The sequence below is a fragment of the Carassius gibelio genome, chromosome A5 (genome assembly GCF_023724105.1).
Source record: "Carassius gibelio isolate Cgi1373 ecotype wild population from Czech Republic chromosome A5, carGib1.2-hapl.c, whole genome shotgun sequence".
Taxonomy (NCBI): domain Eukaryota; kingdom Metazoa; phylum Chordata; class Actinopteri; order Cypriniformes; family Cyprinidae; genus Carassius; species Carassius gibelio.
In genome coordinates, this window is record NC_068375.1 from 24,287,888 (window position 1) to 24,309,916 (window position 22,029).

At 38.0% G+C, this 22,029-nt stretch overlaps 3 protein-coding genes across 4 annotated transcripts in view; all 3 read left to right on the forward strand.

Annotated features, from left to right (window-relative positions):
* Positions 1-8,172, forward strand: part of LOC128005585 (microtubule-associated protein 1B-like) — a 28,638-nt gene extending 20,466 nt beyond the window's left edge. The window contains exons 5-7 of the mRNA XM_052592685.1: positions 51-5,274; positions 5,452-5,684; positions 5,795-8,172. Coding sequence (XP_052448645.1) covers positions 51-5,274; positions 5,452-5,684; positions 5,795-5,950 — 5,613 coding nt within the window. The 3' untranslated portion in view covers positions 5,951-8,172. The remainder of the gene's footprint in view (positions 1-50; positions 5,275-5,451; positions 5,685-5,794) is intronic.
* A 5,421-nt stretch (positions 8,173-13,593) lies between these two features.
* ptcd2 (pentatricopeptide repeat domain 2) lies at positions 13,594-17,845 on the forward strand. Of its 2 annotated transcripts, none has more exons than XM_052592687.1 (10): positions 13,594-13,715; positions 14,156-14,248; positions 14,756-14,885; positions 15,126-15,243; positions 15,358-15,436; positions 15,576-15,667; positions 15,967-16,080; positions 16,324-16,398; positions 16,470-16,583; positions 17,406-17,845. In XM_052592687.1, the coding sequence occupies exons 1-10, from the start codon at positions 13,604-13,606 to the stop codon at positions 17,628-17,630; spliced, it is 1,152 nt and encodes a 383-aa protein (XP_052448647.1). In that variant the 5' UTR covers positions 13,594-13,603; the 3' UTR covers positions 17,631-17,845. The 2 variants fall into 2 exon arrangements, with proteins under 2 accessions (XP_052448647.1, XP_052448648.1); XM_052592688.1 differs by having other exon boundaries at positions 14,180-14,248.
* Positions 17,846-20,514: 2,669 nt separating this feature from the next.
* LOC128005601 (transportin-1-like) overlaps positions 20,515-22,029 on the forward strand; it is a 32,634-nt gene continuing 31,119 nt past the window's right edge. The window contains 1 exon segment of the mRNA XM_052592686.1: positions 20,515-20,937. Coding sequence (XP_052448646.1) covers positions 20,833-20,937 — 105 coding nt within the window. The 5' untranslated portion in view covers positions 20,515-20,832.

The following is a 22,029-nucleotide window of genomic DNA, read 5'->3' on the forward strand; positions in this document are numbered from 1 at the left end:
CAAAAAAAGTAAAAAGTTTAGTGAAATGTTTCAATTCATTTGATTCACAGATTGGAGAGCTTCTAAGCACCATACATCCAGCCAACAAAGCCAGTTTAACTCTTTTCTGTCCCGAGCATGGTGACTGGAAAAATTCAAACCTGGATAAACACAACTTGCAGGACTTCATCCACATGAAGCTAAACAACCCAACCATCCTTCCAGAAATGGAAGGTCTTTCTGAATTCACAGAGTACTTGTCAGAATCTGTAGAAATCCCATCCTCATTTGATATGCTTGAACCCCCAACTTCAGGTGGGTTCCTAAAATTATCCAAACCATGCTGTTATATTTTCCCTGGTGGACGTGGTGATTCAGCACTGTTTGCAGTTAACGGCTTCAACATGCTGATTAACGGTGGATCTGATAGAAAATCATGTTTTTGGAAGCTGGTACGACATCTGGACAGAGTGGATTCTGTTCTCCTTACACACATTGGAGATGACAACCTTCCTGGTATCAATAGCATGCTGCAGCGCAAAATAGCTGAACTTGAGGAGGAACAGTCACAGGGATCCACAGCTAACAGTGACTGGACAAAGAATATGATCTCACCTGATATTGGGGTTATGTTTGTCAACATGCCCCAGAACCTAGAAAACCTTGAGCCAAACTACAGGGTTAGGAGAAATGCTGAGGAGGCATCTCTCACGCTGCAGTACCTAAACAAGCTGTCTTTAAAGCCTGAACCTCTGCATAGGAATACTGGAAATACAGCAGAACCAATTATACTTTTCCAGAAAATGGGGGTCGGAAAGCTTGAAATGTATGTTCTTAACCCAGCTGAGAATAGCAAGGAGTTGCAGTACTTCCTGAAAGAATGGACTGGTAGTGATAAAGACAAAGCCGCCATCTTGTTACCTAATGGAAAAGAATCAGAGCTTCCAATCTCATATTTGTCTTCCATCTCATCACTGATTGTGTGGCATCCTGCTAACCCATCAGAAAAAATAATCCGTGTTCTCTTTTCAGGCAATTCCACTCAGAATAATATTCTGGAAGGCCTAGAAAAACTTAAACACTTAGACTTCCTCAAACATCCCTTGATCACACAGAAGGAGCTTAATTCAAATTTAGCACCATCACTGAAACAAGCTAAGATGAAACACAAGACAGATAGTAAAGAGAGCCTGAAGTCCACATCAAAACCATCCCCAAGCAAAAATCTCCACAAAGAGTCCAAAGAAGAATCTCTTGAAAAACTAAAAACCTTAAGTAAAACTGACACTGTGGAAGCTCAAGAGCCAACACAAAAAACAGAGAAGAAAGAAAAAACACTTGTAAAAAAAGTGAAAACAGGGGATAAGGACATTAAAATCAAGACTGAGCAACCACCCAAAATCGACACTCCAGAGAAAAAGAAAGTTGACATTAAACCAAAAACAATAAAGAAAGAAACAAAGAAATCAGTGGAAAAAAGTGAAGTTAGTAAAAAGGCTGAAAAACCCACACCCAAGAAAGAAGAAAAGGCCAAAAAAGAAGAGATGGTGAAGAAAGAGGTGGTGAAGAAAGAGGAGGTCAAGAAGGAAATTAAAAGACGAGACATTAAGAAAGATTCCTTATTAAAGGAGAGCAGAAAGGATGAAAAGAAAGAAACTCAAAAAGATGAAAAAGAACCTAAGAAAGATTTGAGGAAAGCCGGTAGCTTGAAAAAGAATGCCCCTAGCACACCTGAGGTGAAAAAACCGGCACCTAAACCAATGGTTGCAGCACGTGGCAAGGGCCCTGGTAGTCTCGTAAAATCCAAAGAAAAGTCTAAGCCCAAACCCACCAAAAAAGATGCTGGCGAATCAATGGAAGCACCTTCTGTCTCAAGTGCTACTGGTAAAGAACCTGCTGTTGAAACCAGTGTAACAGATGCAGTTGCAGTTGTTGAGGAAGAGAGGTCACTGATGTCTTCTCCAGAAGACCTCACTAAAGACTTTGAGGCTCTGAAAGCAGAGGAGATTGTTGAAGATGATGAAATCCTATCACAGACCAAAATAGATGATTCTGATCAAGGAGAGTTGATTAAGCATGAAGAAATAACTCCTTGCAAAGAGTCTCCAGAAGCAGCAGAGTCCCTGGATGAAGGAATAGCAACCACAGAAGCTGAGGAGGAATGTGCTGGTACTCCAGGAGATCTTGAACCAAATCAAAAAAGCAATGGTACCAGTGAAAAATTTGAAGATGAAGGAACAGGGTTGGAAGAGTCATCTGAGATTGGAGACTATGAGGAAAAGGGAGATACAGAGGAAGTGGATGAGCAAGATAGAGTAATATCTAAGTTAAAAGATGACAGAGAGCAAGAAGAGCAGGAAACCAAGGAAGGATCAGATTATGGTGCAGAAGAACCACAATATAGACATGACAAAGAAATAGAGTTGCAGAGTTTTGTTGTAACCACACCACCAAAGGTCTCTGAACCAGTATCTCCTGCTGTTTCTATTCATGATGAAACCCTACCAATGGGTTCAGAAAGTGAGGTTGTCTCTGATGATGAAAATCGAGATGAGCCACCAGAAGAATACACAACATCTGGACACACTCAATCTACAATTGAGATCTCAAGTGTCCCAACACCTATGGATGAAATGTCTACTCCAAGAGATGTAATGAGTGATGAGACAATTAATGATGAAAGTGATTCTCCCTCCCAAGATTTAGTTAAGTACGGTATGACTACAGATTATGAGAGAAAGAACCTTTCACCTCTCCAAGACCTACCTGAATTAGATCACTCCAAGAGCGATGCCACTGAGGGTCATGACTATCATGCATCAGCTTCGACCATTTCACCACCATCTTCACTGGAGGAAGACAAATCTGCCAAGGAGTTTTTAGCAAAAGACAAATTCTCTTTTGATTTAAACCAGTTCAGTGCTTCCACTACAACTTTGCCTTTTGTCAGGTCACCTTCTGTTGACCAAAATGTGAATGTTGACCATGTTCATGCAGGTGTATCTTCACCAATTGAACTGGGAACCACATTAGCTGGGATGTCAAAAGGAATGGAATCATACAGTCCAGATGAGAAAACCTTAGAGGGCCCTTTATCTCCTCAGTCCTCAGGTCACACACCTTACTACCAATCCCCAGTGGAGGAGAAAGCTGGCACTCTACCATCAGACAAAACACCTGAGCCCCAGGGTCCTATTATTGTTGACATCACAAGTGACAAGGAATATTCTCCCAGAGAAGCTAGTCCTATTGATGAAGCAGTACCTGTGTCACAAATGGGAAAGAAGCAATCACCAAGTTATGAAGCACATTTATCAACCACTCTTGAGGTTAACCACAAGACCCCAAGCCAAACTGACAATAATGATAAAAAGTTAGCAACTGATGACAGCTCTTCAGTTACATCTTTGCCACCAGCTAAAGTAGAAAGCCTTTCTGATACAAATCCTTTCACAACATTTAAAGAGGACAGCAAAATGTCCATATCTGAGGGGACCACATCTGGCACTCCAGTTGATGAAGTTGTTGCAGAGGACAAATTTTTTCAGATTGCCTCTGCCTCAACAGCGTTATTTGCAACAAGTTCTTTACCAGAACCTACAACAGATCTCCATGCTGAAGTTAGCTCCCCACATTCCACAGAAGTGGAAGACTCTCTCTCTGTCTCTGTTGTTCAGACTCCGACCACAATGCAAGAAGCAGAAGTTTCCCCATCTAAGGAGGACAGTACCCGACCTATGTCAATCTCCCCTGATGTTTCCCCTAAAACAGCAAAATTGAGAATGCCACAACAGGAAACAAAATCCCCTGAGCAGTCATTGTCAGTTGAGTGTAGACAAGAATCCCCAGAACACTCATTTGTATTGGATTTCAGCAAGCAGTCACCAGATCATCCATTTGTAAGAGGAATGCAGCATACAGCCACTGAAAATGGTCCAACAGAAGTTGATTACATCCCCTTGGATGGAACCAATCTCATGGGAGAACAATGCAGACCTAGGGAAGATGGGGACAAGGCAGTGCTTTTCAGAGAGTCCGATAGTACCCAGGTTGCTTCTGTTTCCCCATCAGATGCCTCTCTGTCCACCCCATCAGTTACAACACCCTGCCAAATTACAGAGCCAAGAGAAGTTTCTTCAATTGTAGGACATTTCTCAGAGTCTGTTACTCCAAAACAGTCACCCCACAATCACTCTCCTTTATCTCCTGACTCATTGCTTGTTCTAGGCGTACCAAGCACCTCACATGAAGGAACAGATAAAGATAAACCTAGTTCCAGCTCATATTATGAAGAAACTCGTATGGATAAAATAGAGGATAGACTAAATCTGGAGAAGACTCTTCCAAAGGCCAGGTCACCCTCATCTCCTATAGTGCCATCTTGTTTTTCTCCAAAGACAGAAGAGCTTACACCTGGCTTAGGGACAAATCCCTTCACAGCCTCAAAATCCCCCACCAGTCCCAAAATTTCATCTCCAGCTCAACATGATCATACTTCCAATCAGATAGACACTCAAGAGAAGTTTTCCAGCAGCTCCACGTCATATTCCTATAGCTGTCAATATGGAGAATCTACAAAAAATTGTGATGGCGGGTCCATAGGGCCAGATACCTCAAAACAAAGCCCACCTGAGTCACGATCAGATGTGGATTTGTGTTTGGTGACCTCCTGTGAATACAGACATCCAAAGACAGAGCTTTCTCCATCCTTTATAAACCCCAGTCCTCTTGAGTACTTCATGAATGAGGAACATCCTTTGGAGGAGGAAAAGCCACTTGCTAGGTCTGGAGGAGGACCACCGCCACCTGGAGGGAAACAGCAAAGCAAGCAATGTGAGGAAACTCCTCCAACTTCTGTAAGTGAATCAGCGCCTTCTCAAACAGACTCAGATGTTCCTCCTGGCACAGAGGAGTGCCCATCAATAACTGCAGATGCAAATATTGACTCTGAGGATGACTCAGAAACACTACCAACAGATAGGACTGTCACTTATCGTCATGCAGACCCACCTCCAGTCATGCCCAGAGACCCCGCTCCTGCCGCTCCACATCCTGATGTCTGCATGGTGGATCCTGAGGTCCTTAAGGCTGAAGAGGCATCCCAAAAAGATGAAAGAGGGAAGCCAAAAAAGAACATCAGCAGCAAGACTAAGTCATCTGCAACAAAGAGCTTGTCAAAAACAAGTGCAATGAAAGAGTCTAAAGTGTCCTCTCCAAAAAAGACTACAGAAGATAAAGATGCCAAAAATGCTACTAATACATCCGCATCAAGGGGAGTGAAAAGCAGTACTTCAGGTAACTTTAATTTAATACTCAGAGTTTAAAAATACATGTGTACTATAACGCCTTAAAAATTACATTGTTATATGTCTGTAGTCTATAGCTTTTAAATAGTTGTTTACCTTTGCTTATAATATCAGAGATTACTGTATGTTTTTTATGTATTTAAATTATATTTTTATTGTTGTTAAGGAAGCACTAAGTCCAGCAGTGGAACATCAGTACCCAACTGTCCTCCAATGTATATGGACCTAGTTTACATACCAAATCACTGCAATGCCAAGAACGTGGATGCTGAGTTCTTTAAACGGATCCGATCCTCCTACTATGTAGTCAGTGGTAATGATCCAACAGCACAGGAGCCTAGTAAGGCAGTTCTGGATGCTCTGCTGGAAGGAAAGAGCCAATGGGGAAATAATATGCAGGTACCATTATTCCTACAGTGGCCTACTTCATAATCCCTATTTATTTATTTATTTATATTTATATAAATTAATGTTTTCTGACTTTATGACTTTATATATCATATTGATAGGTTACACTGATTCCAACCCATGATACAGAAGTTATGAGGGAGTGGTACCAGGAAACCCATGAGAAGCAGCAAGATTTGAACATCATGGTTTTGGCAAGCAGCAGCACTGTGGTCATGCAAGATGAGTCTTTCCCTGCATGTAAGATAGAGCTGTGATTATCATGATCTAGATGTGGTAGAGGTTGGATGTTAGACAGCTAACAAATGAAAATCTTAGTGCACACATTCACAAAAGAAAATGTTTTGGATCACTTTCCACATACTCAATAGAGGAATCAGTGAAAATGTTTCTCAGTAAAATTGTCTAATACTTTTTGAGGTCTCAGGTTGTGAAAAAAGGTTGGATAGACACTGTTGACCACACAAAGACCAATTTTTGTTTGAATCAGACCTCCTTAACCACACAAACAACCAGCAGAAGCTAAACTAAACTAAACAACTGACTAAATGCACACAGGAGTCGGTGGATGAACACTGTACTGAGCAGCTCCAATAAAACTGAACAAACTACAAATGTATTTATTTACAAACACATAAATGGATCACTGAAAAATAACTCCTTATTTTAATGTTTACACCAAAGTTTGAGGGATTGTTTTAATGCCTTATTAAATTAAACTGAATGTACAACAAATATAATGCACTTAATATGAGAACAATTAAATGGTATGTATGATCCACGGCTAAATAAATATATAATAGGATGCAAAAGCTACATTAAAGATCATATTCCAGCTGCACTGAGTTGCATAAAACATGAATGTGAAGCTTGCTACCTTTGCAATTAAATGCAAAATAGAATATTTAAAAGACTCTCTTAAGAAAAAAAATTAATTAATTATATGCCCATTATTAGTTTGAAATTTCATGAATTTTACACCAGCCTTTTTAATAGAGTAAAATATTAAATGTTTGAACTCTTTAAAAAAATGTTATTCATCAATTTGTACTAGTTAATATTAGCATTTATTTATGTAAATGTTTTTATCTGAGCAATGCACTTGTTATATTTATTTGCTTTACTTAATGCCTAAATTATTTATAACAGAAACATTTGCATTCTTGGCATTCCTATTAAGTTAATCATGAAAAGAGATCTCTAAAATGCAAAACTCTTGTCGACTCAGTTGTCAAAGTTCAACATTTGTGTTTTCTTCTCTAACTCCAAATGGGGTTAATTATCCTTTTTAACTGAACATTTCACTCAATGTTGAGAGCTCTTCTGTATGCACTGTTCATCCAAATCTTATCCGTCTAAGAACTGTATTTTCTTAGCTTGTCAATGTTGCCAAGAAGAGCCATCCAGATTGTGGTACATTGAAAGTTGAGCAACTGAAAACTTTCCTTTCCTTAGGAGTATTTAATAAAATTTCACTGTACTATAATTATAAATAGCTTAGTGACGGAGTAAGTGGTGGGATGATATGTGCATGTGTAATGTATTATCCTTGACATTTCTCTGTGCTTTCTTTCACTAAGAGGGGAAACTCACTCTTTAGTGCCAACACATCACTGCAAGGATATGACAATTCATGATTGGAAAATCGTGAACTTGGATCTGGTTTCATGTATCTTAATGTCACTTTTTTTAATCAATAACCATACAGTCATGAAAATACCATCTCACTGAAATATATTTGATTCCTATGACGCTACCACAGGATACAGATTTTACAGTTTACCAGAATCTACTTGACAATACAGGATTATGCTGCTACTGCTTGAAATATTTTAGTTACAACATTATAACCAACAACATGTCAACAAAACAAACTACTGAGGAACTTGGTGCCATTGTGGCCCAACTCTTTTCAACAGCTCAGTGTAATAGTAAACTTGATACATTTAATAACTCAGAACTGGACGCATCTAAATTACATACTAACAGCAGCAATGGTTAACAGATTCTTCTAGCCACATGCTTCTGAAAAGTGCACTGTTGTTTATCTGCAAGACATCTATTACTAAATACAACACACACATCCAGTCTATCACTCCCCTCTTTGCTCTGATCCTCTGTAACACTTCACTTTCTCTCAAATCTTCACAATCCCTCTCGTTCTTCTCGCTCACCTTGGGGTGCTAGTAAGAATATGTCTGCAGTTGTGTATGAAATATATATATATATATATATATATATATATATATATATATATATATATATATATATATATATATATTCCTTGTGAACTTGCATCTTTCCTCTATTTATTCCTAATCCCATATCTAGAGGATAGTCTCAAGTGAAAGTATTATCCAGTGCTTTTTCTGTTGTTTGTGTGCGATAACTCTTTCCAATTATGGGGTGTTAGATGTAAAGGGAACTACACTTAAAAAGAAGGTAAATCCACCCACAATAAACAATTCTGTGGAAAATACATAGTGTTTGAGTATGTTTGAGTATGCACTCCATAAAAAGTGGTTGTGTTGTATGTGGAGGAGATTTGTGTGCTTGTGGTCGCTCACAGGCATTTCCCAGAGTTTAATTGGCTACAAAACAGGCCTGAGCCTTAAGGATCATGTCTGATTCTGGTTAGAGGTCTGGCTCTGACCAAATGTACTCAGAATAAACAGGATTTAGGCAAGGATTTGAGCATTCCATCTTTGACCTTGAAACAAAAAAGTAAAACATTGACCATAATATACAATAAACAATAATATAATATATAATATACAATATTGCATGCTTTTATACAACAGCAGAAAACACACTTAAAATGTACTCTTGCAAATAAGATGCATTGCTATTATGGTAAATCAAGACTGGTTTGCATTAATATCTGTTTGATTGAGGGAACACAGACTGGTCACTGGCCTGGCAGTCTACCATGCCATCACTGCCCTTATGCCACGGAGGACATTAACTAATGATGACTTGTGCACTGCAGGCATTTTTCAAACCCAGACAGAACCGTAGCGGTAAATCAAAATGGAAATGTCTAGCGGCAAAAGTACCAGAGAAATAACATTGGCTGAAGTTCAAAGTGAGAAGTCTGGGTCACAGCATGCTATTACTTTCATGCATCTGAGCATGATGACAGCAGATCAATGCAAGTCAGACGGGTCATAGAACCTAAAGTGACTTTAGAACAACTGTGGGATTTAATGTTAAAGGAGTAAAGAAAGTATAATGTAAAATATACATACATTCATACATATGTACACACACACACACACACATATACATATATACACTCTTGTTTTGTTTGGGTTGTTTCAACCCAACTTTGGGTCAAATATGATCTAACCCAACTATAATGTTACATTTTTAAATACATTTTTTAACCCAAAAGTTATGGATATTAAAATATGACAAAACTATTTGAATTCTATAATTCTGAAATATTGACAAGTGTCATTTAACAACACTGAATATTGAAAAAAAGTATGTTTTAGACCGCGAATATCAGATCACACAGAAAGAAGGTCAGAGGTCATCCACAGGGAAGAGTTGATGTTCTCAGAAATGTCAAATGAAGCATTTTGGCCAATTACTACGGTGACTGGGAGGGGACATTCATTTAGTTTTGTCATGGCCACTAACTCATGGGAACATGAGATCATTTTGTCAAGGTAACAATATCCTTATGTCATGACCATGTGACATTAAATTTCAAATGTTCGATATTCAAGAGAAAAAAAAAAAATCTAAACTATGTTTAAATACCACATAGTATTCAATTTTGTTAAATTACACTTGTCTATAACTTAAATTTACACAATTCAAGTTTAAATCGTTTTGTCATATTTTAAGCTCTATAAAAAGTTAGGTTAGTCAGGTTTGACACAAACTTAGGTTGAAACAACTAACCCTCTTCTGCACACATTTTGATGGTACATGATTATTCCACATAATTGTTTGGTTTATTTGGGAACATTTTATTGATGAAACACAAATCTGTCAAAAAATGTAAAAAAAATCATTAAGTGAAAAGGGAAAATCACTTGAAACACATTGCTATATTGTATTTGATACAGACATAGGTTTGTGTCATAGTGCAGGGCTGGGAAACTTCGGAAACACTGTCCTTCAGAGTTTAGCTCCAACCCTAATTAAACACACCTAGTGATCCTAAAAAAACATTAATTAGCTGTTTTGATTGGGGTTGGAGCTAACTCTGTAGGACAGTGGCCCACCAGGAACATAGTTTCCCAGCCCTGATGTAGTGTGTCATATCATACATAATGGAATGAGATTTTACTCTCTGTGTGAAACTTCAAAAACCACTTCTTATCTGCTGTGAAACAGAGGAGCACGTTACAATTTTTACACATCACTTTGGGTGTTGCAGTGCATGCAGGAACCTTGCATCTTCCTTTTTTGTCACACATTAATTCCACGTATGTATTGTCAATGGGAAATCCTGGTTAGGGATGAGAGCCGTGGACCCCTGCTTCCTAATCCCTTATCGCACAACAGGGCAACGAAAAACTTAATTTTTGAACATGCAAAATAAAATAAAAACTTTCATAAAACCTGACAAAAGTCTTCTCTACACCTATACACATATTTTTTTACGTACAGTTCATGTCATTTTAAATAAGATTACTAAAGCAAATCATCTTGCCTTCTTTTCACACCATGTGCTAAGTGACAGTGTATCAGTAAAGGAAGTCCTGTCTTCAAATGGTGCTTGATAGTGACTCCTACACCTTATTGGACTGTTCTTTGATATTTTTCAAACATTTTAATTAGCTGCAATCATTTAAAAAAAAAAAAACATGCACTGAACATGTGGCATGAGGAAAACTTGTTGCCTGAGAGCAATGCTGTGCTGTAGAGGGTGAACATTAAAGCATTACAGAGAAAGAGAGAGAGAGAGAGAGAGAGAGAGATAGAGGGTGTTCTCTTTTTTTGACATGATGCTTGATACAGCAAATGTTATCTCTTCCAAAATTCACTAAAACCACATGAACATTTCATGTAGCAAACAATCTCACCGATAAAAACTCTCACTCATAATTCCTTTGAAAAGACTGAATATGGTAACATAACTGGATAACAACAGATCTTTAAGTATATCTGATTTTTTTCAAGCACTGAGGTCAAGTGTAAATCACACATTTTCTATTTTAGTATCTTTCAATCTCAAAAACATAAACATAAGAGACAGAGGGATATGGAAAAATGAATACTGTAGTTCCCTGTGACACTGAACAGGTTTTGTTTCTATATTTAAAATGTAAAAGTGAGCAAAACTGTCTTTTATTAAAGTTCCGGTTGACTGAGTGACAAAAGATTTCAAGAGATTTGAAAGAAATGGTTGTTGAATGCATTTTATAACAAGGAAAATAAAAAATATTCACATAATTAAAGGCTTTTCAAAATGCGAATTATAGTTATCGAGATGCACACAACCAATCTACAGTATGTATAAACTGTACTATTGACAGTTATGAATGTACAGTTGCTAAACAACAAGTTTGATTCATTGGGCTGTGAGCAAGAAATACACTGGTAGATCTGCAAAGCTTTGCTTCAGTGGTGTTGTAATTTATCTAATATAAGTTAAAACAAGTACACATGATCTATGGCAGGAAAAATCAATGTTGTCCTGAATTTACATGATTAGCCATGTTATTCTCATAGCATCATTTGAACACCTCCATCTTGGATCTCATCAATAATCCAGCGCACTTGAGAGTCAACCTCCATTTGGGCAAACGACGGTCTCAGCGGAGTGGGGTGAGGTGCTGTTGCTAAGGAAACGCTCAGCAGAGTCCCACCAGGACCACGCAACAACTCTAAGTATAACACAATCAGTGTTCTGTTACTGTCTATCTTTAACATCTTATATCACACACACACAAACATACACACATTTATATACAAGTATATAGGCTTCTACAGTTTTATATAAACCTCTTTACAAAAATATTACAAAATACTAATCCCTAAACAGAAACGTTTACCAATTTTAGTAGCCTACTCTGAGTCACTTTCCAATTAAGGACGACTCTGAATTTCCCCGCACGTCCTGATTTTGCCAAGTCCGATGTGTTCCTAGGTCAACATATTTTGTTGACCCTGGAACAACATTTTACTCCAAAAATATATTCTTAACCATATCCCTACACCTAAACCTAACCTTAACCATGAGTAATCCCTAAAATCAGAGGAAATGATAGATGAATGACACTGATGTACAAGCACCAAACACTGATTTTAAGCATAAACTTCACAAAATCTATAAACTGGTTCTTCAAATCTGATTGGTTAATCACAATGTTGTTCCAGGGTCAACAACGATGTTGTCCCAGGAACATGTCTCACTTGGTAAAATCAGGTTAGGCGAATTTCCCCACAGCAAGGTTTGGTTAGATTTTGCTCGTGTCTAAATACAAAACTATCTATATACTAACATATTTACTTGTAGATCTTTCCAGCCATCTTGAAAAAATAAATAAATACATAAATAAGCAGATTCCCCACTGTGTTTGCACTGTCAGCTCTTTTTATAATTGATCACACAGTTATGTGAACTGTGCAATCTTTTGAGTCTTTTGAACAATCATTCTATAAAATAACTATCTAAACCTAATTTAAATGTATGTCCATGTCATCCTGTCAGCTTTAGATGCTTTACATATACTACTCTTTGCATGTACCTTCGTATACCAGAAAGCATGGAAATATCCACCCATCACAGCGAGTTACCATGCAAGAACACTATGTCCAGCTTAACAGAGAAGATACCCTTGGCTACAGTCACAAATTCAATCCCTGACAATCCTGTACAGTCATCAATCACAGAACCAACGTCAATGACTTACAGCGCTTTAAAAAATAATGCCCATCTAAGGGTCTATCTACAGTACAAACATCCAAATCTACAGGGTCACACCAAGCATTCTGTGGCTTTTTATCTTATACGTTGCATTTAAATCAAGCTAATAACTGTGTTAATAACTCAACGCATGACTCTTTGCATTATATTATACTCTCAACACAATCTAGACATGCAATAATTAAGATCAAACCTGCCTTGACAAAAATTACCTACTGAAACATTTGTCACACATGATGTACTGTTGTGATATGCATTAGAACAAATCTCTCTAGCAGCCATTAATGATGACCTTTCAATGCAGAGAAAAGATTCTAGGCAATTTTCCAGCTGATAATTGATTATCTCCTGCTGTGTGGTTTGAACAGATGAGTAAGAGAAACAAAGACACACATTTAGCTTTTTATTGCTCCACTAGTAGCTCTTCCTTTCATTGTAATACAAAGGGAATCTACGTGTCAAATCAATGTATCAATGTCTTGGCTTCCAACTAGCAGTGCTCAATTTAAATCCAACAGTTAATTGTGTCAAAGGAGTGTGAAGGCCGTGGTCAATAGCGCCATCTGCTGATTCAGATTGTGTAATTGCCATAACGTTACATATAGCCTGTAGTGCTTAATTAAATGAAGGGTGTAAATTACAAGTTAAAAAATAGTTTAAAGCGTTTTATCCTCTTTTTGAAAAAGTCCCTATACATCCACAATAGTCTGAATTAATATATGTTTCCCTATTGTAAGAGAGAGAAAAAATGTAATACACTGTAAACATACCGGTTGAAAGGAGAGCGACATATTGGAATGTTCAATTTTTACCTACAGAGGGGGTGCCGGTGTTAGTAAAATACTTTTTAATCGTCTGTATCGCTAATAATATGTACACTTTTTTAAATTTGCTTTAAAAATAAGAATATTTATTGTTCAACGAATATATCTAAATAATTATAACTGCGAAAATATTGATTCGCATACTCAGGTCTGATAGAAAGCGCACACCAGTGACTGCTGGTTCAGACCAGACAGACATGGCGCTGCGAGGACTGAAGGTCTGCGCCCGTGTTTTGCTGACCGATCCGTCCAGAGCAGCAGTGTTTCGAGGAGCCATACAATCAGACTGTTTCAAATGTCGACATGGAGGTAATATGCACACAACGGTGGTGTCTCTTTAAGCTGACTTTGGCCAGTGTACCGAGAACATACTATAGAAAGTGGCTATAAGAGTCAGAGCCAATGTCACGAAGGAGTAAACTAGTTAAACTATTCGAGCATAAACACACACACACATATAAACAGACCGCAGGGTAGAGAACACATATCGACGTGACGCCGTTGTCCTCGCAGATGAAAATGTAGAGGAATTTGTAGAGAACTGAAGAATTTGTCACTGAAGGATTTGCTTCCTAGCCTGAGCATGTGAAAAGTGTTCAAAACCTGCTAAAATCCAAATTAGCTCTTTCATTTTTTTTAAATGGGATGAAAGTGGTCAAACAAATGAGAGACCCCCCGACACAGCTTTACGTGGTTAAGGTTTTTCCAACAGCTGATGAGAAACTGACTTGTTTACAAATGCTTTTCAGCTAAACGCTATCTCTTGTCTGAAGATGTTGTGAAGCTGCAGGATTTCCAGCAGAGGAAACTTGCCATTGCCCACCAAGTGTCAGGATCAAAAGGCAGGCATCATTTGGCATGATTTAAATCACTTTGTAACTTACCTCTTTCTGGTCTCTCGGCCTCGATACTTTAAAGCTGCACTCATTCATATTTGTCTAGTTAAAAGAAATTAATAGAACTTCTCAAAAATGTTTAAAAACATCAACACCCTCATCGGACTGCAGTCATATTAGTCGGGTAACAAAAGCTGCTTTATTTGATATGAAAGTGGATTGCCTCATAGGGTCCGACATGCTAAGATCACATGACCAGCTAAGTACTATTTTATTCATCTCATTTTCTCTGTAATCAGACAATGTGGCTTGTGGACTTGCAGTGGAATCATGGCTGGCGGTGATGCATGATTCTATTGGAATATTCATGCCTCACATATCCGCAGATGTCCTGTTTGTCAGTGCAACCTAAACAAAATACAATGAGTGCACCTTTAATTGTCATTTTCTCATTTGCACTGAATGTATCTTTTATTATTATTATTTATTTTTTATTTTTTTACATTTATACAGGTTATTACTTTGATACAGTAAATCAGAAAATGGAGAAAAAACAGCTCATTTTGAAGGATGAATTAAAAATACTTCTGTATTTATGCCAGTCTGCTGAAGATGTTTTTGTGGCGAGAAATGCTATTTACAGGTAAAACTGCCTCAATAATTTGTCAAGTAGTAAAATTAACCCTATTTTTCTTATAAAGACGTTATGTTTACGCAAAGAGCAATGTTAAAGTGATTTAATTGCATTAAGCATAATGTTCAACTTAATTTTTTAACAATTTTAAATATTATGTTGCTTGTATTTGAGATTATTTAGATATGTGTAATGTCTGCATATAGATATGTTTTTGTATATATGATAACCCTGTTCTGTCATTTCCAGGTACCATGAAGAGAATCGTAACATGGCATTTGGGGAATTCAAATTTGGCCCTCTTTTCATGAGGTTATGCTATGAGCTGGGTTTAGAGGAGCTGGGAGCCAGAACTCTGACAGATCCAGTACGTGAAACCAAACATGCATTGTACAAAAGCATTGCTGTATAAATAATGACTATGTACATACATTATATTGAGATTTGACATTTTTCTTTCATTCTTTCTTTTTTTGCTTAGGCTCTCAAAGGATTCTTTTCAGACTCCACCTCCTTTAATATTGCTATCGACATGCTTTTCATTAAAGAGTGTTACAAAAGTAAGTTTCCTCAGCTTATCTCTCCATTATGCTGGTGTATGAAACGATCACTAAGATTTTTATTGTGCTCCGGTTGCCTTTGCTGTTGGATGAGATTGTGGTTTCAGTCTATGTGACGACACTGGTGGTCTTCTCACAGGTGGCCTGGAGGTGGTGGGAGAAATGAAAAAACAAGGAGTGCAGTTCAACAAAGACACCTTCATGCTAGCCTTTGCTACTTGTTATAAACTGGTAAAGGCAATGTAGAAGCAAGTATTGTATGCTTTGTATTAAAGGCAGTTATAATTAACTGGCTTTCTTCAATCAGAAAAGACCAACTAATTTCAGCATAATGTCAGTTATTACTGTTACAGTCTTGTAATCTTTGTACAATGTGTACAATCTTTCTAAATAGGAACAATATTTTGGCTTGTTTTTTGGGCAGTAGTTTCTCACTGTAATTTTAAGTGATGTCAAGTTCAACAGATCTGGATTATTATCATGTACTGTATAAACTGAACCCATCTGTTTCTGTATCTTGGGGTTGGCAGAACACCCCAAAGTCATATCATATCTGTCTGACCCTGTTGGAAGAAGGTCAGACAAAAGGCAACCTCATCCCTCGACATGCTTATTGCTTTGCAACCGCTCTTGCTCTCAAACAGGTAAGCTGCCTGTAATATCAATACCTAATTTAAAATGAAAGGATTAATTTAGGCCATGTACTGCCTTATAAACCAACTAGGTGGGTGTAACATCAGAATTTTGAAGAAATATGGAGTTTGGATATTGAGGAATTGTCAATAAATCACAGACAATGTTACATACATCTTTTAATATATTAAGTATAATATATTTTGATAAATTAACCATAAATCACTTATCATTTTACCTGATGTATTTTGTAGAATGATATAGAGAGAGCCCAGGCATTCTACTCTCAGATCATGAGCACGGACAGTCGGCTATGCCAGAACCTGAGGGTAAGTATGTGTTTATATCTAAATCAGTCTTTGAAAGAGAACTTGCATATGTTTAACTGCTCTGTTTCTAGGTTGTCATATTGGCTTTGAAAGGGTCCATGAAAGAAGCAGTCTCTGCCCTCACGACAGCCCTAGTGTCAAAGACTCCAGTGTTTGTGAAGAAACCAGAGTTTTCTCAGGAAGTGGTGAGATATCAGATACACCAGTCAAATATGGACACACCTACAGTCTACACCTCACAATTATTGCTGACTGCTGAAAATTCAGCTTTGCTATTACAGAAATATTAGGGGTGCTCCGATCACGATCGGCCGATCTTTAATGCGCATCTCATCATTAAAGCCGGTTTTCTAATCAGCGGTTAATTCCATCAGGTGCTTGATTTCACATAGAGCAGCTGTTACTACACAGAGCCGTTGTTAAAAGAGAAGATGCGCAAATCCACTTCATTTTCAGCGTTTTTTGGCGCATTTTCTCAGTTAACAACGGCTCTGTGTAGTAACAGCTGCTCTATGTGAAATCACGCACCTGATGGAATTAACCACTGATTAGAAAACCGGCTTTAATGATGAGATGCGCATTAAAGATCGGCCGATCGTGATCGGAGCACCCCTAAGAAATATATTACATTTTAAAAGTAGAGTCATTTTAAATTGTAATATTATTTCACAATATTACTGTTTTAACTGTATTTTTGCATAATAAATGCAGCTATGGTGAGCATACGAGATCCTTTTCAAAATACTTACGAATCCAAACTTTTGATCAGTAGTGTACTTTATATTTGTCTATACTAAGCTAAATTCAAGCATATGAGAAAACTTGTTTTAAGATTATGAGAAACCTTTAAATTTATTCAAGGGTGTCCAAAAGCTTGACAGGTAATTTAGATAAAAACATAAATATGGAATATCGGTTCCTCAGCTTTTAAAATGAAGCCAAACACATATTGTAGGAAATGCTATAATTAGACTTTCCCTGTCTTCTTTTTCTTTCTCCCCTCTTAGATTAATGTATTGAGGAGCAAGAGTGCTGGTGGACTGTGGGAGGGGAAGGTGGAGCAGGTGGTGAGACCATTAGAGGAGGCCGGCCAGATCACCAAGTTGACCATTGATGATTTGCTGTGTCACTCTCCCTCTAGGAGGAGGAGGCCTCTGGGAATATTGGAGCAGGAAAGAAAGACCAGCCGAAGAACTCGCAGAACTCTGCAGTCCACACTACTGTTAGAGTAAACCCATAGAGAGTTCAAGACTCTCATCTTTAGTGTTCTATGTTACAGGAGCAAAGATATATCCTTGACCTGCACACTCTGAAGACACTGCCAATTCAAGCTCAGGCTTTGGCATCATCTACCTCCTGTTTTACGCCAGCTTTTGTTACCTTCAGTTGTTGAAATCAAGTTAGGAATTAAATCACTTTAATAAAGTGGTATTCTTCTAATTTGGGATCTTGTGCAGTTTGTATTCCTTTTTGTGGAAATGTAAGAAATGTGAATAGAGCAGCAATCAGGTGATGGCTGTGAACTCTCTTAATTTCCATAAGCACTGACTTGTCAACCCTGTTAATTAGCAACATACAATACTTAAAAAAATGTATTGAACAGACACACTAAAATAAAACTTGCTGTTTGTCTTCTAAACAAAATAGAGACACAATATGTTCTTCTGGAAGGTAAATTGGTGGTTGTTTTGTAGGTGGTTAAAATGCCATGCATGCATGATATGTATAAAAACATTTTATTTTTAATAAATACTGTTTTAGTATTGATTGAGCATTTAAACATGTTGACTGTTCAGAACTTTGAGTTGTTATCAAAATGCTTACATGGTACGCCTGCCTGGGACATGTTTATTCAGTTGTCATTTGAATAAAATACAAAAATGGACAAATTAAAATTATGTATTTAAAACTGTATATTTAAGTTAATTAAAATCTGAACATTTTATTTGCGTTTTCATTCAGATCTTGACAATCAGCTTTTTCAGTTAAATCAAGTCTCAGAAATTAAATTCTGTCATTTATTCATCCTCATGTCCTTCCAAACCGGTACGACATACTCTTGTGTGGAAAACAAAAAAATATATTTATTTTCAATAGAAGAATATACAGTTTCACAACAATGTGAGGATGAGTAAATAATGACAGAATATTCATTTTGGGTAAACCATCCCTTACATATTTCACATAGTTGCACCATCTTATGTTGTTTTGTCTGTATGTATGGTAATTACTGTACCAAAGCAATACTGCAAAACTAGTCTGCAATAAAGTATTCACCCAATGTAGGGCTCGAGTCCATGATCCTGAGATTGGAAATTGAACATTTGCCAAGTATCCCATGCTGTTCATTCACTTCCCCCCCACCTACAATTTCTGCCAGCACCGAGACTCAAACCAGCGACCTTCATGTACCTAGTCTAACATGCTAACCATTAGGCCACAGTTGCCCCAAGGTGGGTTAAAGATTTAAAGTGAGTATGTATTTTGTTTTTTTAAACACATCAGAAAACTGAGTCGGGCCAAGTACTAAAACAAATTTGTAGCCAATCAGCAGTAAGGGGTGTGTCTACTCGTGGAAGAGAGAGCGCTCAGTGCTCAGGATGGACATCAGTTGAGCGAGAGAGGGCGGATAATAAACAAAACAGGAAAATGTCTGCGGAACAAAAGAAGGCTTACGATAAGGCAAGAAGTAGGACACAAATCTTTTTTTTTTTTTTTTTTTATAAATTTATTTTCTTTGTCTCAAGAAATATCTGCATCCACACAAAACAATGTAATATACATGCCAGACCAGTTTGTGGCACTGTAATTCTGCCACAATAAAAACAGAAGAAGACTTGGACTATCCACATAAAGCTTGCATGCAAACGAACATGGAATAATACGTTTATTAATCTGTGTTTATATTAGTTCATAAAAAGACAATCGTTCAGTGTTTGTTCATGTTTTTGTGGCTGTAACTTGACGTAGCTGTGTCTGACTAGAGGCGAGACGTAGGCTGATGATGTCATTGTTATATATCAAATATACAGATTTGCAGTCTACATGAAACGGAAGGTCGGCAATTTCAGATTATTCACTCGGTGACCCGTTTTTAAAAAAATATCGGTTTAACTCTCCCAAAATGCCAAATCCGTGTGGACAAGGCCTAAATCTCCACTGTCTGTTTCAAGCGTCAGCTCCCAAATTGTGTCTGAAAAGTAAGATAAAATGTTTAATACAGCAGATTCCGCCATAATCGTTGCCTGGGTTAAATAACATTATGTAACATTACGTAGGCTATGTGTGGGGCGGAGCTGTCAAAACGGGCGCAGGACCCTATACTAGGGACCCTTTGGGGTATGGGCGTGTTTGTTTTGGTGATTTGAAATATTAACATTGGCTACCAGAAATCACTTACCCCACCTTTAATAAAGGATTCATATGATGTGATTTCAAATTTTCCTTTCTCTTTGGAGTGTTACATGCTCTTGGTTCATAAAGATCAGTAAGGTTGCAAGTCTGACACCCAAAAGAGATATTCTTTATAAATGTTAAAGCTCCTCCACGCCCTCTTAAAACGCCTATTTTAAACACGCCCCCACATGTCTACGTATTGATTTGGGAAGATTTGTATAACGCAGCCCCAATGTTCATGCAAAAGAGTAACTTTGATTTGCTGTTGCCATTGGCGCCATGTCGTGTAGATGCTGTGTTTCGTTGTGAAGGCGAAAATACTTTGTTTGGCCTTCCAAAAGAGGACACAATTTCTGAGCAGTTGTTGTTTGTCATTTCTCTGATCACAAATGCAGGCATGGTTATATGTTTATGCGGTTCCATGCAATGCAAAGTGTAAAAACACAGCATGAGTCATTATAATCCGTAATATGTCCCCACTGGATGCAACAGATGGCTCGTTTGTAATGGGATTTATAGTTTTTGTCTTGTAGCTCAGGTGTTCAGACTGGGATGCATCATAGTAAAGGGCGTAACATTTCCACCCCACACTTGAGGCATTTGGCCAATCACAACGCAATACACCAAATACACAAAGTAGTGTTCTTTCAGCAGCATCATATGACCCCTTTAAGAGTCTCATGCTAACTAAGCTTGCCAGATTTGTACCAAGCATTAATTGGGGTCACATGTAGGGTTTCCCCGCCATCCGGCGACTCGACAGGCGCTAGGACCCGGCCGGTGCAGAAGAGGCTTATCGCTGTCGATGTGCGGTGATCCGAGATCAGACCGATCGAGTCCATGTATGTCAGCTGGTCTAGCGTCACCAACAACACAACGCCCTCGAAACACGCTCGTTTTCTCACGGCCCTCAGCAAACTCTCGCAAAAGCGTTTTCCCCATCTTTCACTAGATAACAGCCGGCTTTGAAGCTGAAAGACAAGGTGGAGGCATTAGATCTGTACGCCTACAGAGAGAGAGAGGCTCCAGCCATACAAGATGGAGTGCAAATGGAAACCAGACGAACAGGGACTTCAGCAGATCTTACAGCTGCTCAAGGAATCACAGTCCCCCGACACATCCACGCAACGATCCGTCCAACAAGTATCCTTTACCTCAGTGTTTAAACAGAGAGAGCTGAAGGGGATATAGCCTGTGATTAACTCAAACCTTAGTATGTAACGTTACTTGACTTGTAAAACATACGGGTTTTTATGTTGTTTGTTTATATTTCAGCTGTAAATTAGGGTGGTGTCTGTATGGGGTCAGTAATCGCTGTCTGTCATTCGGGGAGTGTTCAATTTAAAGGGATAGTACACCTCAAAATCAACAATCTGTCATTATTTACTCAGCCTCACGTTATACCAAACCTGTAGCGCTAAGGTCTTTGTTGTGTGGGACATAAATAAAGATATTTTGAGAAACGTCTCATTCTCAGTCCGTGCAATGGATGTCACTGGTGTCAATTCTGTTTGGTTAACACAATTCTTCAAAATATTCACACGAGAAAGAACGTCATACAGGTTTGGAACGACACGAGGGAGGGTAAATAATGACAGAATTGTATTTTTATTTTTTTTAAGTTGTTGTTTTGAAAACTATCCCTCTAAGACTTAGATCTGAGCGGGTCAAGCTGCAGCACATACACATCTCTGAAATTAGCCTATTTATAAACCATCATCTGATCAAATGAACGTTATGGTTGTGTGCAAAACCTAGATTAGACAGCATTTCTTCGCATCGTAGTTACGTTTAGACCACTTCAAATTGAAATGCTGTGTAGGGAGACGCTTGCAGTTCATAGTCGGACCTCCAGCTGCAGTGGTGCGAGTATTGTTATCGCAAGGTTTCTGTCACATAAACAGATGCAGCTCAGACAAAGACATCTGACATTCGTGGTGTTTCAGTCTTTATTCCACGTAGGGGAGACTAAAAGATTTGTCAGTGGGTGAACTGTGACGCCCCCTTAAACTAACAAATTATGCATAGTTTTTGTCCATCATATACAGATGCATGTGACTGAAGGAGCAGTTGAGAAAATGCTATTCATTGTTAAAAACTTTTACGACAAGCTTTTACATGTTATAGTACATTTTCTAAATTCCCAATGAAATGAATGTCAGAACAAAAGTATAAGGTGTAATCTATTATATATATAGCTTAATAGCTCATATATCCATGGGTTCATTGATGTAA

Excerpts from the sequence above, each read along its gene's own strand:
- ptcd2 (XM_052592687.1), top strand. The coding sequence starts at position 13,604 with ATGGCGCTGCGAGGACTGAAGGTCTGCGCCCGTGTTTTGCTGACCGAT. Across the intron at positions 14,886-15,125 it reads GCGAGAAATGCTATTTACAG|GTACCATGAAGAGAATCGTA; the intron begins GTAAAACTGCCT and ends TGTCATTTCCAG. Across the intron at positions 16,399-16,469 it reads GGCTATGCCAGAACCTGAGG|GTTGTCATATTGGCTTTGAA; the intron begins GTAAGTATGTGT and ends CTCTGTTTCTAG.